Raw genomic sequence first — 18,971 nt, forward strand, 5'->3', positions numbered from 1 at the left:
TCACTGCAGTATTTAACTGTGTTTATGCCATTGTTTATGTTGGGTATTTTCTGTCGGCCAAAGTCTGGCTCGTCTGTCTGGAATCCTTTTAAAGGCGACGCGTCGCTGTCTGCCGCTGCAGAAGGGACCAGACGGGGAGAACATTTCCAAAAAATGGTCCCCAAACTTCAGGGCCTGGGTAAACTGGCAGGACACACAGCCGTCAGCTCGGACAGAGACGGTGCTCCCGAAGGCTGCAGTGTCAACTAACAACGGTGAGTTTAATGTCCGCAGCGGCTCGTCGCTTTTTCGGAGCCCGCCGTCGGAGCTAGCTAGCAGGCTAACGTCACATCTGTGGCGGTATGATGAGTCTGGAGCTCTGACGGCTTGTTTCTCTGCTGCTGGTCTGCTGCTGGTCTGCTGTCTGTCAGCAGCAGACCAGCAGCAGAGACACATCCCCACCACAACGCCTGCTTCATCTTTTACAATCAACACATTTGCTTTTGTCAACTCAAAGTGTGTTTGCAGTCCAGCTGTTGATTTTCTCGTGCACTGATAGCAGCAGCAGTAAGTGCTGCTGTGTGTATGTGATGAGGGCATTTTCTGTTTATGAATTCATTACGTGATGCTTTTTTTCTTCTCTGTAAAGTGCAAAATGACACTGTTGATCTGAGCCTTTTATAACTATCATAATGCTGTCAAAAGTGCAATCAAATTTGTTAGGGACAGTCTGATATGACACACATTTTTTGCATGACACACAAAAATGCTCACAAACCAGAAATAGTGCTCAAATATCTTAGTTATAACACAAGAAGAAATGACTCCAAAAATGAGTAAGAAATAAGTAAAAAGTACAATAAATTATCCTGAAAATTATTAAAAAATAAATAAGAAAAACATAGAAGACAGTCGAAAAAAAAGTCTTTTTATTAAATAAATATAATTAAGTATAAATAAGAAAAATAATTATATTAATTATTTGGCATTCTTTATAATATGTATTAAGATAATTATAAATATAGTTTTATGGAATATTTCTTAACCCTGTTTGCTAACTGCCTTTTCCCCCCCATGTTTTTGAATTCAGAGGTTTTAAAGGAGGCGTTTAAGAGAAGCACAAGAAAAAGTTCCAAGTTTTAAAGGGTTTTAAAACAATAACCCTACTTTAGTAAAAGTTAGACATATTGTCAGTAATTTGACTGCTATAAAATTAAAGTAGCAATGTTGCAGTGCAAAAATATGGTCATAAGTGAAAATCTAATGTTCAAAATATTACTCAATTAAACAAAAACAAACAAAACTATTAGGGACTTTTCTGTATTTATCAGAGGAGGGAGTTGGCTGGGATGTGACTTTTTTGTTTTGTTTTTAGATTTTGTTTTATTGAAATATGTTTTCTTGAGCCATTCAAAGTCTGTGGGAAAATGTAGTTGTTAGATTTTTAAAAAAGTCCAGATGAGAAAAAACTTCTTGGCTTCTTGTCATGTAAGCAAAGTATTTATTTTTTTGGTAATAGTTTAAATGAGACATGTAGAATAAAGTGATTTTGATGAAATATCAAAATGTTAAGCGCAATATTTTTTTTTTTTTTTTTTTTTTATTCTGAAGAAAGCGCTCATCGCACATTGTCCCAGTGACATTAGAAAATTGAAAATCAAACGATAATTTCTGTTTTTGTAGTTTCTGGCTATGATAAATTGTGTTGTATTGCACTTAAAAAAAGAAGAAGTAAACGTGTTTTCTATTAAAAAAAAAAAAGCATACAAAGTTGTATGCCCTCCCCTAAGCCAAAATAAAAAAAAAAACATAAGACCATCATCAGTGCTAAAAAATATATTTGACATGTCTGTCCCTTTTTGTACCACCTCGTCCCCTCATATAAGATACCAGTTCTTTAGCAACAAAATACATTTAAAGTAAAAAAAATAAATGTACTCAATGACCCAACTTAAGACTAAATATCGACTAATATATATTATTGGATTCTAATTATTGATGCATTGATATGTTCATCACTTAATGCTGCTGCAGGTATATTTAACTGCTTTATGTATTGCTGGGAAGCTTCGCCTCTGTGAATATATCACAGTTTATTTTTTGGTAATATTTTTATTATCATTCTAAATCTGCAAAATAACTCAAACTTCCAGATAAATGTGGTGGAGTGAAAAGTACAATATTTTCCTGCGCTATGAAAGCATAAAGTAGCAGAAAATGTAAATACTCAAGTACAAATACTTGAGTAAATGTACACAAAACAAAATGTTAAATGCAACACTGTTTTTGCTTCCATTTCACAGATCTGAGAGTTTTTATGCGCTGAATGCATATATTTCTTTGAAATTTTGGTCACAAATTTGTTCAAATCCCCATTAATTAACACTTCTGCTTTTCGGAGATAATCCCTCCACCTGACAGGTGTGGCACATCAAAATGCTGATTAAACAGGATCATTACACACAAGTGTGCCTCGGGAACGCAGCTCTAAAATGTGCCGTTCGATCACAAGACAATGCCACAGATGTTACAGAGTTTGAGGGAACGACGTCTTTTGTGTGCATAAAGAGTTTTTTGAATCTTTAAGTGGTGGAAAATGGGAGCAAAAGTATTGCTTTTAAATTTTTGTTCTATATTTTTAGTTACAATCCTCCACAAAGCTCCAAATGTACCTCACGAGCAGTTTGTGACGTGACGTGTCTTTGTGCAGCAGGAGCTAAGCGCACAAAGACACACTGAGACTGAGATCTAACAAAGACACTTCAAATAGACACTTAAGGTTGACAGCTGCACAGGGCCGTCTTTTTCTCGCCTGTCTCGAGTAGCTCTAATTCGCACTGTATTCTGGGTAAATTAAGTTTTTTTTCTGAATAACAGCACAGCCAATCACGTTAACTGCTTCCTCGATTGGCCACTGTTGCCTTTGCTTTCATTCATGCTACATACTGTGTGATAGAGGATTAACATAATGGCAATAATAATCTATTAGTTCTTTCACGTCATGTTGAGAAATAACCTTGAGTTGCTTTTAATAAGCCAAATTTGGGCAGTTTGAATAGTCAAATTAACTGGTAAATGTTCATTTTTTGAGTGCTGAGATCAGATTGACAGCTTTACGTTTGCTCGTAACGTGCTGAATGTAATTTGTCTTTGTTGACAATATTCAATTCAATATTCAGTGGATGCCAGCTGACACTAACACGCTGTAATTAAACAGCTCTGCAAAAAAAAAAAAAAAAACTGCCAGATCACTTGTAAAAGGTGCTGATTCAACTTTAAAGTCATTTCAGAAGCTGCCGTTTGTGCTTCTGTTCATATTCTTCTTTTTTTTTTTGCATTATATATCCATAGCAGAGTTTGTAATATTTTCCCCACCCCAAAGTAAATATATTAAAACACAGCCTCCAACATGATCAGAAACTACAGGTGCAACAATTTGCTGATTAACCAATCTGTGGCTTGACAAAATAATAATCAGCAGCTGTTTTAATGATCAGTTATTGATTAGTTTAGAGTATTTTTTTAAGGGGAGAACACGCGAATTCTCTGATAACAGCGTTTCTGGGCTCTACATCATTGTAAACGAAAATATCTTTGAGTTTTAGAGTCTTGATCCATAAAACAAGACTTTATAAGGCGTCATCTTCGACTGAATAAACAACTTATTGAGTATTTGTTAGAGACCACAATTAACTGAGTAAATGCTAATTGCATAATCGTCAGCTGCTGCAGTGATCAACACCAGTCCAAAACATAAAAAGTGATCATTTTATTGTTAATTAAAGAAGAATTTATTGCAGAGCCATTATATTAGTTTGCATTAGTTTTAGATAAGTCTAATAAACTGAGAGTACACATATAGCTTAAAGTATTTATGGATTTTTTAAAACACCCTAAACACATAATTTAACCTATATACCACTACAAATTACATACTAAGTAAAAACGTTCTCAGATTGATTTTTCCTTAAAAAAAACAGATATGGCGATGTGCCATATTTGGGTATCTTATTTATTTATTTAGTAGCACAAAAGATGTGATAAAAACAAGTAGATAATGTTAAACACAGCAAGAAACCCAAACAGTTATTTTCTCCCTAACATGACAACAAAACAAACAAAACAAGTAGTTCTAATAATCATAAACTGAACAGACACATAACACACCACCAAAGCTAATACTACAGCACAGATGTTTTTTATGTTCGACTTAAATGAAAATAATAATGAACAAGTGAATAAAGTGGGCTGGTATTTCACAGTAATGGTCGTCTGTATTTCAGAGCATATTATCTGAGAGTTGTGCAGTAACAGGGAAGATATTTCTCTGCTTGTCTTGTTTGATATGAATGAATATCAGAGTTTGTTAAAAAAAACAAATCTGAAATACATCTGGAAAGCTGTGTTTTGAAACAATATACATAAAAACATTTGTATCAAAATGGATGCAGTGAAGCCGACGATTCCCAGCAATTTGATGCAGTTGCCAATCTGAGAAATTTCTTTTGGACTAACATCATTTTTTGCAGGGAAGGAGATATGTACTGACCTACCAGAAAAAAGAGAAAACATTTAAGGGAATGTTGCTGCATCAGGCTCAATATCTCACATCACGTTAATCTCTACCGGACAGATTCAGCCGCAGAAAACCTTTATGGAAGCATTTTGCCACAGCTGGGAGTCATGACTGTTGTTCTCCCCCCGTAGATGCAGTCCCTGCCCATGGAAGTGGGAAGCAGCAGCAGCAGCTCGGCTCCCAGCGACACATCTGGCCCGGTGGTGCAGGTGTGCTTCCCCAGCGCTCAGGCCTCGGTGCTGGACAGCCTGAACCGGCAGCGAGAAGACGGCCGGCTCTGTGACCTCTCCATCCACGTCCAGGGACAAGTGTTCAAAGCCCACCGCTGCGTCCTGGCTGCCTCCTCCCCCTACTTCCATGACCAGGTGAGAGTGTTTCGCTGTCGCACCACAGCGAGGAAACAAGCCGACTTGTTAATGACAGGGAGCTGATGTTTTCTGATCATAAAAATCTACACATAAATCTTGTATTTAAGCACTAATATGAAATTTTGTAGACGCTGTCGAGGCACAATAATAGATCTGACAATGAATTCATTGGGAAATAGCTGGCTTGATTAGTCTTTGTGGATATGACACGATTCAGTCAACACTCAGTGTGTAATTCAACCGAAATGTGTTGAAAACAAAGCATTCAGAAGTCGATTATGGTCACCAGTGTTTCACTGCAGCAAGACACACGTTTTGGATGTGTCAGACACAAAATCTGTGTGGTTTTAACGCTTCTGCTTCTGATTATTTCTTGGAAAGAAAATTTGTAAAACACTAAAATGATGAGCATGGCAGAAAAGAATAAAGAATAAAAAGCCTGCAGCGTGACCGCCGCTTCACACAGATACTTGAATTGTGTCTTTCTGCTCGTCTTTAAGCTTAAAGTATTTTGTTTCCAAAAAGGCGCACTCATCTGCCAGAGATCAGTTTTACTGACACTTAACTGGGTTATATCAGACTCCAGTTAAAGAGGTAATTTTCCAATTTTCAACCAGCTTTTTACCATAACAATGCAGAGAGTTTGTGCGACCACGATTCTGGAACTTCTTGCCTGAAATGTTTTCAGGAACATATTTTATTTTGCCATTTAACCCTTTGAAACTTGAGCAAATTGGCTTGATATCTTTCAAAAACATGAAAAAAAGGCAAGGAGAAATTACAGAAAAAATGGCCAAAAAACCAGCAAGAAATTAGAAAAAAAAAAAAAACGTACAAGAAAAATACCTGGAAATTAGTAAATATAAATACTCAATAAAAAGGAATAAGAAAGTTTTTTTTAAAAAAAAAGGAAATGAACCAGAAAAAAATGCTTAAAAATTCTAATAATTCTGAGGTGCCCAGTAGCTCATCTGGAAAAGCGGGCGTCCGATGTTCAGAGGCTACGTCCTCGCTGCAGGAGCCACAGGTTCGATTCCAACCTTGGCTGTTTGCTGCTTGTCATCCTCTCTCTGTCCCTCCTTAATGCTTAAGCTATCCTATTAAAAAAGGAAAAAAGCCCCAAAAATAATCAACTTTTTTTTGTAACGTTGTAAATATAGTTCTCACCTAATTTTTTTTCCTTTGACAGTTTTCCTTCGCTTTTTAAACATATTTTTCTAAATCTACAAATTTTTTGCAGTTTGTGAAACACGGCTCACCAAGTTGCTCTTTGCTTTTTTGAAAGAAAAACACACTTATTTTCAGAGTTCACAGGTGCAAATACTTATGAAAAGCATCTGAAAGCAGCACATGAAAAGTGATGTCGCTCCAGGTTTCCATGGATTTACTGTAGTTCGAGATTGTTTATTAACAGAAAGCCACGATATTGTTTTTAGAAGGGCACCTCGCTTTACGTCACCTACTGGTAGCAGCATTTTAAGGCCCATTTATTCTGGTAGTTGAAGGTTTTCTACCTCTTGAGCAAAAGCAAATGCCACAGTCTGTTTTCTTCGTTTTCTCTGGTTATGTAGCACCAGATTCAAAAGTATTTGCATCTTTATACTGCATAGATGTCCTTGTTTTACAAAATAACCGTCTTTTCAGAAGTGAAATACCCCTTTAACTGGAAAACAGAGTTATCATCAAAAATGGTAATATTAAGGGGGATTTGGATTGTGATCAGTAAGTTTCCACCAAGTAACCAATGTTTTCCTGTTCCATATTGTCCTCCTCCAGGTACTACTGAAGAACATGTCTACAGTCTCCATCCCGGCAGTCATGGACCCGCTGGCGTTTGAGAGCGTGCTGAGCTGCGCCTACACCGGTCAGCTCCGGATGCTGCGCGAGGACATCGTCAACTACCTCACGGTGGGCAGCGTCCTGCAGATGTGGCACATCGTGGACAAATGCACCGAGCTGCTGAAGGAGGGCCGGGCTGCTGCGGGAGGAGGGAGCAGCGGAGGAGGTGCTGTGCAGGAAGCAGCCAGCGTCAGAGGAGGTGGAGGGTCAGCTAACCTCGGGTGCAGCAGCAGCAATGGTGACGGCGTTGCAGGCGGTGGTAATGGAGCTGGCAGTGATGGGGGTGTGAGTGGTGGTCAGGCCCAGGTTGCAGGGTCCAACGAGCCGCAGCCGGCCTCCCAACCTCCCAGCCGGCCGTCAGTGAGTGAGAGCCAGTCTCCCAGCAGCACCAACTACTTCAGCCCCAGGGACGGGAGCAGCTTCGGAGGGAGCGGTGCAGCCGCAGCTGGGGCCTCAGCGGACGGAGGCGGGGCCAGCAACACCCCCAGTTACTGCACCCCATCAGGAGGAGAGGAAGCCTTCCTTATTGAGGAAGAGGAGGAGGAGGGAGAGGAGGAAGAGGAGGAAGTACTGTACCACCAAAGGAAGAGAGGAAGAGGCAGCGGGAGGAGGAAGAAAATGAGTTCGGTGTCAGAGCAGGAAGTGGGCGTCAGCGACAGTTTTGGCGTGTCTTCCTATCAGGTGAGGGTCCGTCAGTGTGAGCAGCCGACACCAGTGTATCTTCAAATTTAAGTCAGAGGCGTTTATTTAAAAAAAAAAAAAAAAGAAACAAACATAAAAAAACAGTTTTCATCTCACTAAGCTTTAATTAAGATGTTGGTATCCCACATTAACTGTATTATAACCTGACATGTCTCTATTGAAAGGATGGGGAGGTCTCGGCGTTGCCGCTGCAGAAGCGTCCGACCTACAGCCAGCCCAGCATCATGCCCCGAAAACAGTGGGTGGTGGTGAAAACCGAACGCATGGAGGACGACGACCTCATCGTGGTGTCCGGGGAGGAAGGAGGCGAAGACGAGGAGGACGAGGATGAGAGGGAGATGGAGCTGGCCAGAGAGAGGGAGAGAAGCGACTTCAACATTTCCAACGTTAGGAGCCTGTCAGCCGATCTGGGAAGCAGAGCTGAGAACGACATGGACTCACAGGTGAGCTGAAACAAACTTTAAAAAGACACAATGTGTAGATTTTTCATGTGATTTTAGCATCTTTCAAAGTATTTTAAAAGTTTTTGTTTTGTTGAAAAAAATGAGAGACCTAGTGAAAACTGGTGCAAAGTGTTTGTTAGCGACCCCCACCACCAGGAGGCGCCTAAGGTGTAAAATATTCAGGTGAAACCAATGACTGTGTATAAATATAGGTAATGTATCTCCAAATTCTCCCACTGTACAAAAAAGAAGCCAAAATGTTCCATGTTTAGCTGTGATATTGAGCTGGTGACGTGATTTGGAGCCAGACTCTGCACTGTAGCAATCTTTACAGTATTGAATTCCCACCCATACACCCATCCGACCAATCACAATCAACGCCATTGATTGCAAACACACTGATTGGCACAGACAGCTGTCAATCATAACATTGCATCCTCTTTTCCAAGCTTCAAATAACTAATTAAAACCAAACTGCTGCTACTTTTGGCTCCTCATTGGAAAATGAAAGAAAATGGGCAGGGCTGGGAGCGACACTCCCAGTCAGCCAGTCGTGCCACCTCTCGATCCACAGCACCTTCCTGCCCCTGGACACACACAAAGTAGTCTGAGAGGGCGAAGACGGAGCTTTGTCAATGATGAAAGCAGCTCCTGCCAGCAAAATAAGCCAACAGCAAAATTCAATTGCAGTAGCCAAATTTCAGCCTTTAGAGGGAAGTCACAATGCATATTTATACACAATATAGAGAATTTTAATACTGTGCACTTAAATTTCAAGAGATGGACCTGAATCAATCAATCAACAAACACTACAAAAAAAAACCCTATATTGCTTCTCAACTGAAAAAGAAAAGCAAACTCTTGAACCCACAACAAGGTGATAACAACTACTTTAAATGACAGAAATGATCTTTGGGAAAACGTTATTTGGCATGTGCATGTATGTATGAGTTTTTAGTTAAGTCCATGTCCCTTCCAGTAATACTGAGGGGGCGAGATTAATGATCTATACTGCAGGAAGCTACCAGGGGGTGACTGAGCTGTTTTGGCTTCACTTTTGGGAAGCTGCCATGTCGTTCATCTTTATATACAGTCTTTGGATGAAACAAAAATCCAGCCATCTGAACCTGTGTGATGTACAAAATAGATATTTTTCAAACTTGGTAATTTTCTAAATTCATGCTGCATATGAGATTGCACTGCACATTAGCTTTCCCACATGCAGGTGCTGAGGACTCTGCAGGGAAATCTCTGCAAAATCCCTGAAAAGCATTTCAAAGTCACTAGTTTGGAATTTTGCAAATATTCCTGATGCAGAAAAATCCCAGCACTTTGCATTTATCGCAGATTCAAAACCCTTTCTCTTCGTCTGCCTCCAGGTGGACTACTGCCAGTCTTCAGAAGACTACCTCAAGTTTGAAGGCAGTTTGATGGACCAGACTTTAGCTCAGCACCTTCATGACAGTGCAGCAGGTCAGAGCCAGAGCGCGAACCGTGCCGTGTCGGCGCTGCTGGGCCAGGTTCAGTCTGCTGCCTCGGCACGGGCCCAGCTCTTCCCGCTGGACATGCAGGGGAACCAGATCCTCCTGTACAGCCAGGCCTCCGGACTCTCGCTGGACGCGGCCGCCCCTCCCCTGGGGATGGCAGGCGGTATGATCGGAGGCACCTCCTTCAAAGGTCCCAGTCTGGAGCACGGTGCGGTCCACCTGTCGGTGCAGGGCGGTTTGGGAGTTGACAGCATGGACAGCGGGGGGATCGGAGGGGTAAGTGGGAGTGGTGGCGGCAACAGCAGCTCCGGGGGTTCGGGGAAAGTGTTTATGTGCCACTGTGGTAAGACCTTCACCCACAAGAGCATGAGGGACCGCCACATCAACATGCACCTGGACCTGAGGCCCTTCCACTGCCCCGTCTGCGCCAAGAAGTTCAAGATGAAGCATCACCTCACGGAGCACATGAAGACGCACACGGGCCTCAAGCCGTACGACTGCCTCGGCTGCGGCAAGAAGTTCATGTGGCGCGACAGCTTCATGAGGCACCGCTCGCACTGCGAGAGGCGCAGCGGGCTGGGAGAGAGCGGCGAGGGTGGGAGCAGCGGCGAGGGAGGGAGAAGAGGAGGAGGTGGGGGTGAGGATGGGCCAGATTTGATTTCCTCCCCTCACCTCCTCCTGTCTGCGGGTGAGGGAGGACAGGGCGGTATTTTAGGTGGAGGAGGGAGAGGAGGAGTGTCTGTTTCTTCTCCACACCTCTCCGGCGCTGTTCTGTCGCCGCAGCACTCCGGCGTCTCAGGAACAGGAAGTAGCAGCAGTAACAGCAGCGGTGCTGCTCTGAGCAACAGCATGGCCGCCTCAGGGGCGCTCCTGGGGGTCGTCTCCCAGAGTCCCGGTCAGGGATCAGGGATGTTTGCCGGTCTCGGGTTGGGTAGAAGTGTGTGTGATGAAGACGTGTGTGAAGTCAGTGCCAATGACAGCAGTGTGACTTAAACCAGAAGTGTGTGCGTGATGTCCAGCGGGCGCCTCTTTCTGAGTCATGCTTCTTGTTCCTGCTGCTGTTTTTACAATTTAGAAAACTTTAAAGAAGCTTTTCTGAAACACTTTTAACTGCCAACAATTTCAAGCAGGAAGTTTGTTCTTTGTCGAGATGAAAAAAGGCGAGGCTCCCGTTGGACACACAACCTAAAGAAGCTCTAAGTGTTTATAGAAAAATGGGACATTGAGGTTCCAGTCGACTGTTGTGCCGTGAAGTTTCTGAAACAGACTTGTGGTCGAATTGGTGCCATCTTAAATTATCACCGCACCGCAAAGACTTTTGGAAACTTGCCTCCGAAATGTGGCCTCATTATAAATTTTGTCTCAGTGAGTAAGCTATTGTTTAAAATATCCCAGATGTTATAAAAAAAAAAAGTTTGGTTTTGTGGAAGAAAGCTTTGCGTGTCGAGAGGAAACCAAAAACGAAGAGACAGCGCTTCACTAACAAACTGTTACTTTCTGTGGCAACATAATAGTATCAGTAGAGTAAAAAAATGGCTGTTCTAAATTGCTGTGATTTTCTGCAGTATTGTATTATAAAGTATCGCTGTCATATTAAGAAAAACGCAAATCTGCAAAACAAAAACACATGATCCAAGTAAGAAAAGAAGAAGCTAAAGTTGCAGATTTGTGTTTTTTTTTAACCGTCACAGCAGCAGCGGTGCATCTTGTCCTCAGTGTCCCGTGTGACGGACTCACTGTCAGCACTGCCACGTCGTTTTAGGTGATAAATACGGTGCTGCTCTGCTTGAAGCGGAAGCTGGATTACAGTGAAAGGCACAATCATTTATCCTCACCACAAGGGATCTCCGATTGATCCCAGACGTTTGTACAGGCAGGAACAAGTGCGTCTCGTTGAAGTAGCTAAAGATTAAATCTCTTTTTCCGATACAGCCGATAACTAACACAAACACTACCTGTCAGTGATAAGCTCAGAACTTCCTCTCTGGACCTTTAAAAGCAGGAGGCGACTGATCTGCTCGGCAGTAGAAGCCCCCGTTGCTTTCAGTTTTGCTGCTGTTACCTGCTTTCACTTCCTTGTCGTTCACAGTGCTTTGAGAAGTATATTATTACTGTAAATATATAGAAACATATGTTGTTTACTCATCAGACCTGGAACAAATTCTAACTTGTGATACCGATGCGTCGGTTTGCTGCCGTTTGTTTTGGGAGGAGTTAACCAGTTGTATTTGAAAGTGTTCTACACCCGAAAAATCATCTTAGCCTGCAGCGCGTCTCTTCGATAGTTCAGAGAAGAGTATAAAAATCTAGCAACGGTAGATGGTCTTATCTAAGCTATACAGTGTATAGTGACTTTACAAGCGTACCTCCTCTGAAGGGTTGACAGAATAGAAGTTTTGGACCCAAATGAAAAGATAACCTCATTTTTGCAGTAACTCTTATGCACATAAAGAAGTCACATCTATTTTTTTTAAATTCCTTTTTAATTACGACTTTTTGTTATTACAGGGGGACACATTTCAATTATTTGACTTTGTCTTTGGATTTCTTTTTTTTTCCCCACTGTTGGATTTTCCTTCTCATTTAAGCATCGTGGAGTCGTGTAGGCGACCTCTCGGAGGGTTATACATGTTTTTGTTATTGACTTGTTTTGGTTTTGGTCTCGCCTGTTCCTGTTTTGGTCCTGGATGTGAACGTGATAATAGTCCAGGTGCTCTGTTCTGAAGACAGCACTAGTTTGAAACATAAGCTAAAGATTTGTTTGGTTTAGATACAAGTTTTCTGAGAAGTCCAGATCAATGGAAACAGATTTCAGAGTAAAAGTCAGCAATGTTTTGATTTTTTTTTTTTTTTTTTTTTTTGGAACCACCTGAAGAAAACTTTTAAGTCCAAGAAAAAAAATTAAATACTGGACTCAAACATCCTGAACTTTTTGTTTTCTAAACTTTGAGTAACAGTGGTAATTATTGCAAAAGATATTTAGTGACAATTGTGATATTCTGTTACCTAAAAAAAAAGGTGAAAATACGAAACATTTTGTGGTAAAACAGCTGATTGGTACTGCGGCTCCTAAAGTCTGAAAAGCTTGATCATTTAAATTTTTTATTTTGTGTGCACAAGCAGAGATGAAAAAGTGAAGCTAATTCAGAAGTGCCAAAAACCGAAGTTCTCCTAATTGCTAACTGAGGCTGGCGCCAAAACAGGGCAAATTCCCATAAACCCTCATGTTGAAATGCACAACTTTATACACAACCTGGTACAAAAAAAAAAGTTTGGTCTCTGTAACCAAATTTAATATTCATGACAACCGTACGTGGTTGAATTTTTATAGAACTCACCCGTTTGCACTTTATTAAGGCCCAAAGTTACACATAATTAATGTGGGAGTGACAGGCTGTGTGCGAGGCATCACCACAATAACACGGTCCCTTCTGCTCCAAAACAAACCCCAAAATGTTGATGTTTGAAATGCAACTTCGAGGCTTGAAGAGTCCACATGTGACGTTGTGCTCTCTATGTCCATTATTTATACAGTCTATATGTGTGCACAAGATAAAAAATGATCATCTTACAGGACTTTAGGGGCACCGTGGAAAACGAAACTTGATTAGCTGAGTTTGTCCGTTATATGGTGACTGTGTGCATCTGAAGTCATTAGAGACACATCGATCTCATAGTGAATTATCTTGTGCACAAAAGGTTTTTTAAAAATCTCACCTTACGTTGCTTTAGAGCCTCCATAGATGTAAATGTAACACCTTCTGAGTGAATATTTGGAGCAAGGCTGAAATGCAGATCATGTTAGTTACTTTTAGGATCTCAGGACTTCGTCATTGCTCGCTCACAGAAAAAAAGTTGTTCTCAAGATGTCTAATTAAAACACAGGTCATTTGAATACTTTGAACCTCACAGAAATGTAACCTCAAAGTTTTTTTTCTCAGTTCTCCACTGTACACAAAAACCATGTTCTCCTCTGGGCCTTGCTGTGGTTAAAATACACTATTAGTTCTGTGCTGTATCTATACTGGGACCTTACTGGACATGTACTGGTAACACTACGGATAGGACACGCTGACAGAGGTATTACACTACGGTACAGATACGTTCAGCTTTTGTTTTTTAATTAAATAATTGAGTTGGTTTTGTTTGTAAAGGAGGTTGTATGTGTCGTTCAATATTTCTGCCAAACAGGTTTAGGTGCCTTACCAGCACTTTCACTTCCTCAACACTTCCAGTTTCTGTTTTTTATTAATAATCTAATCTTACAGTGTAAAATTAAAACAAATGTATATACATATAAACAACAACGTTGTGTTGTAAAGTATATTAATAACATGGAGTCCATTAGTACCTTGTGTTGGGACATTAGTGCACAAGGATGCATTAAACTGGAGGTAACCATGGCAACAGTTCTGATGCTCAAAGATACATAAGATGATTGTCTCTGATGAAACAAACAAAAAAAATAGGGAAGACAATGTTAACATAACACACCTTTTCTTTTTCTGTATGTGGCCACATTATTACATTCGGATGTGTCCTTATATAGAAAGTTACACACAGTCTTCACCTTGTTTGTTTTTTTATTGTCGAATCACCTCGCAGAGCTGCTCGAAATAATTCAGAAATTCGGAAACGTATTTACATTTAGCAGGCTGCAGACTCTCCATAAGGAAATGCATCAGGACACCAGATCCTGCAATATTGCATAAATACTTTTGTTAGTTAGTCCTATTAGTTTTTAACAATGTTTTAAATTTTAAATTTTAATTTTTAATTTTAATTTCAATGAAAAGTGTTTGTTTTTGCCACTAACAGTGTGGAAAACATGATGTTAAGATATCTACAGAGATAAACATTTTGTTAATGAGTAAGATTCTTTTTGTTTCACCAGAAAGAGCTCCAAAATTGCCTTTGCCAAACCCACCAGACTCCATTTAAATACATTATACTTTTAGCATGAACAGAGCCAGCATGTTTTCTCATATACTATAAATGGGTGAATTTAGGATTTATTTAAACTAAACCAGGGTTGGTGATGTTTTGGGAAAGTAGAAAGACAAACCAAGATGTTTTTTGTGATTTTTTTGATTGTTTTTTATTTTTGGTTTTAATGAAGTGCGTTTTACAACGATAAAAATGATTGATTGTTTCAGTAGAGTCTGGTGGAGTCAGCAGTCTGAGTTTGGCGATAGCGTTTTCAGGGCTGTTTCTTGTCAAAAAAAAAAAAAAAATCCTACACTTTAATAAAATATCTATCTTGGATCCTTTCCATAATGTTATCAGACATAGAATCTAATCCATCAGTGGCAAAAAAGAAGCAGTTTTAATAGACATATTTATACATTTATACTGTACACAATTATCTATGATACCATGATATATACACAACTGACAATGTGAACATGCCTCAAAAACGTCGCAGCCCGGGGCCCTGATTGAAGAATACAGAACTCATCCTTAAAATGTAAGAATATTATTTATAATTTGTTACAAAATAATATTCACTCTTAAAGTGGTACGCTCCCTTTTGGCCACAGTCGGTACTGTGATTTATAGAGTTTAATGTAAACCTGCAGCAATGTGACGAGCATGTGTTTATGAAGATATGTAGCTGTGTTATTTGTTCGACATGCTTTAACCAAATCGTTTTTCAGTGTGCCGGTGTAGCTACAGCACAGGACAGTTAGTGGTGGAAATATGACACATGACCTCTTTAACATCTTATATGCCTTCAGAGATGTTTTTACATTTCCAGTTATGTAGAGCAAAGAGATAAAGGATCTGAGTGTTTTACCTTCTGTGAAGGCTGAGTTTGGATATTTTTATACGCAGGTTTGGAGCTAAATGAAAGGACCGTTGGCTTTTGCACGTGATCAGTGATCTGTGAAGTGTGACCTCCAGTGTTTCCTGTGTGATCTGCTACAGCTGTGTTTGTAGGTAATGTTGGTTTCACATTTTTTTCCTGTTTACTCCTCCGCTGAACAGCTGCAGAGAAAACACTGGGCGGTTGTAAAAGCAGAATGTGTGAGAGACGTATTTCGTGGTGATTTAATGCTTTTCTTAAGGTGTGGAGTTAAACACATGAAGTGTGACAAAACTCTAAAGTGCTTAAACATGCATATATGCTGACTTAAAATTTAAATGCAACACTTCTGTTTTTGCTCCCATTTTTCACAGGTTAAAGTTAAAGATCAAAGACTTCTTTAATGCACTCATTACGTATATTTTTGTCAAATTTTGGTGAACACTTCTCATTTTCCAAGATAATCCATCCACCTGACAAGTGTGGCACATAAAGATACTGATTTTGACAGCTTCATTACACACAGGTGTGCCTTGGGATGGTCACAATTGAGAGGCCACACCCCTCAGGTGGAGGGATGAACTTAAGTGCTCACTAACACAGATTTTAACATTTACATTTAACTCTTTTGAGTGCATAAAAAAGTGTTTAACTCGGAAAAAAAGGGGAAAAAAACAAATGTGTTGCATTAACATTTTTTTGCAGTGTATGTCTTTCATGGAGAGTGAATGTAGGTGAAGAAGACGAGCACATTTATTTGTATGTTTATATTCCTCAGCACACACATAAAGAGACAGGGTGTTTTGCATTCTCACACAGAAGGCTCAGTCAGAAATATGTGAACTCTTAGGAAACCAGTTTTACCAGTTTAAGAAATGGGTGACAGAATAATAAATACTTAACCCAAAAGTGAAGACGGCTGTCAGAAGGTTTTTTCTTTAGTCAGTAACAGTCCGCATGGTAGAGTTTGTGGTGCTCAGTCAACCGCTTTAGTCAGATTTAACCCTCGTGTGTCATGAAAACTGCCACAGAAAGGTGCAGATTTAAAGGTGCGTTCAGTGATTCTAATTTAGTACACTTGTTTTCCAGATTAATCCAATATCTCCTCATGATCAACTAGCCGTCCCTTCCGTGTTTGTGCTGAAAATACGCATCTGTAATTGGGAATCAAACTAAGGGACTCGGACAGAGCTACACAATACTGTTGCCGTCATTCAGCAACATGTTTGTTCTCATGCACAGGACACGGAGAAGGCCATGGATGCACAGGTGTAGATTTCTGATGGTATTTAGAACATTTGCATTTGTCTTTCCCAATAAAACATAAGTAGCAGAAGACTTTTATTTTGACAAAATTAAAGATATTTCTCATTGAGGCAGAAAAGGTGCAAATTGGTACGTACAAAAATCACTAGATGCATGAATTTAAGTGTTTGGTGCTCAGAATTTTCTGGTAAACGAACAAAACCTTAAAAATCAAAACCTAAAAACAAACAAAACCTATACTCTAATGGATGAGGACAGAGGATGGCAGTGGGGAGGGCTGGACAGTAAAATGGAGCTTCTGGAGAGTTGTATTTGTTTGGGTGTCGAGTTCAAATATCAGTCTTTCTTCAGAAACACAGACTCCAATGTAAATTGGAAGAGCAGCAGTTTGCATCTTAGATCGTGAGTTTTGATATGCAACTGCACATTGCAATAGCTTACAATTTGTCACAGTTAAAATCCTGTCAAATAATCAATAAAACCTCAACAGCATGTGTTCTTTACAGTGTTAATCTTATTGTGCAAATACTCACACAAGAACTTTTTTTTTTAAAGAAGCTGTGCTTAATCAGAAATTGTATAAAAAATATATAAATTATGACACAAAAATAAACTAAATAGACCCCAAACCAAAGAGAATTTAAATTTTATTCATGATTAAGGGCCCAGTTGTGGCTGAGGGGCCCTGTAAGCATGTTTTTGCTTCAAAATGCCTTTTGATGCCCTCTTATAATGGATTAATGTGAGGAAGTTTATTGCTGTGTTTAAAGTAGCTCTGCAGCTTCAGCGCTGCAGCACCAACACACTTAACGGTTTGTGAATGACATCAGACGTCATCTGCTGTATGACTTTTATTTTTATCCATAACCCTGTTATTTCCCTGCCCCTGTGTATTGTTTATTATAATTGTGCAAATTATATTTTCATGCTTTGGAAACCTTGCAATGTATGCTGCCATGCAATTAAAGCAACCTTAATTTAAAAAATAATTTAAAAAAATTAATTAAAAAACTCTCAACTACAACTGCATCTTGCACCACGCCTAATATGAAGAGCTGAACATTCCTTCATGAGGAGAAAGTGAAGATTGAAGGATCTGTGTAAAGAGCTCAGAGTTGCTGCTGAAAACTAGACTGAGGTATTTTAATTATTTTTGTACATTCCACAAACTATGTAACACGACTTCTTACATGTCTTCTGATTGACCAGTTGATTGTTGAACAGAAAATGACAGTTGTCAATAGACATTTTTATGTAAATCCTGAGTGGTACTAATAATGTAACAGTACATCAATATTCACCTCCGCCCTGTATCAAAATAATGGATTAATAAATTATTTGGTGCAAATTATGGGTGTTGTTTGTCTTTAATATTTGTTTTGTATCTCAGAAATATAGATAAGATCAACAGATGCTACGCAGGTTTTTGTCCTGATTGTTACCTGCACAGGTTAAAGTGCAGCTGCCTCAATAGTCTGAGAAAATTGCAACAGCAACATTATGGTAATTGTAATATGTTTAATATTGCAAGTAAAGATGCCACAACTACAGATGCAACAATCCAACAATTTATCTCCTCTAACCAAAACTCAGGTTCTTTGCTGACACAAAGGACCGATGAGATAGCCATCTTTAATCCAGATTTCATAAAAAATAAAATAAAATAAATTGTCCTGATACCAATTTCAAAAAGTAAGACCTACATATATATATCTTAAAACGACATCTAACTTTAAAATGTGTGATAAAATTAACCAAAGTTATTAATCTATGCAAATCCAGTTTTATTTTATAATCCAAAACAATTTTATTATATGACTAATTAGGTATGTCCTTATGTGTGTATGCCTGTGTGTCTGTGTGCTCATAGCCTACTTTTTATTTTATTTTAATTTTTATTTTATTTTTATCTGTGGTTTTTACCTATTTGTGTGATTATTTTTCTTTCTTTTTTTTTTTTTTTTTACATTTTTGTATTTGCCACCTGGCAATAAATAAATTAATTAATTAATTAATTAAAAACAGATCTTAAATCTCTCAGCAGTTAGTTCCGACCAGGAGCAGTGGGACGTTTAACTTCTGCATGTATCACTCCGCTTTTCAGGTGTCCTGGGCGGTTAATTACGTTAACCGGTAAACAGCCGACATGAAGGATTACAGACTTTACACCGCAGAGAGGAACATATTTCCATACGAAACTTTTGGATTAAATAATAAATGGTCGTCGGAAAAGGACGAAGGGAAGGACCGAAGTCTGGATACTTCACTGCAAATCTCCAGGTGAGCTCACGCGACATCAGAAGACGTCGCTAATGATGAAGCTGTTTTCGTCGGTATCATATGAACAGACTTATTACACCGTCAGCAAAATAAATACAAGCGTACAGATAAATGTACATGAAACACAGTGGCTTCCCGGCGGTAACACGCAGACCTCGTTAAAACAAAGCAGCCAGGTGCTATCAGGCCAGTGCAGAATTATTAGTGTTGGTTGAGATAATTAAT

The 18,971-nt window shown here is 39.5% G+C and overlaps 1 protein-coding gene across 1 annotated transcript; it reads left to right on the plus strand.

The window, feature by feature from the left end:
• Positions 1-116: 116 nt before the first annotated feature.
• zbtb22b (zinc finger and BTB domain containing 22b) lies at positions 117-10,852 on the plus strand. The gene is made up of 5 exons (XM_042506964.1): positions 117-254; positions 4,687-4,920; positions 6,700-7,443; positions 7,629-7,907; positions 9,287-10,852. Exons 2-5 carry the CDS (start codon positions 4,687-4,689, stop codon positions 10,385-10,387), a joined length of 2,358 nt encoding a protein of 785 aa, XP_042362898.1. The 5' UTR covers positions 117-254; the 3' UTR covers positions 10,388-10,852.
• Positions 10,853-18,971: the final 8,119 nt, after the last annotated feature.

Source organism: Plectropomus leopardus, chromosome 18 (genome assembly GCF_008729295.1).
Source record: "Plectropomus leopardus isolate mb chromosome 18, YSFRI_Pleo_2.0, whole genome shotgun sequence".
In the NCBI taxonomy this organism is placed as follows: domain Eukaryota; kingdom Metazoa; phylum Chordata; class Actinopteri; order Perciformes; family Serranidae; genus Plectropomus; species Plectropomus leopardus.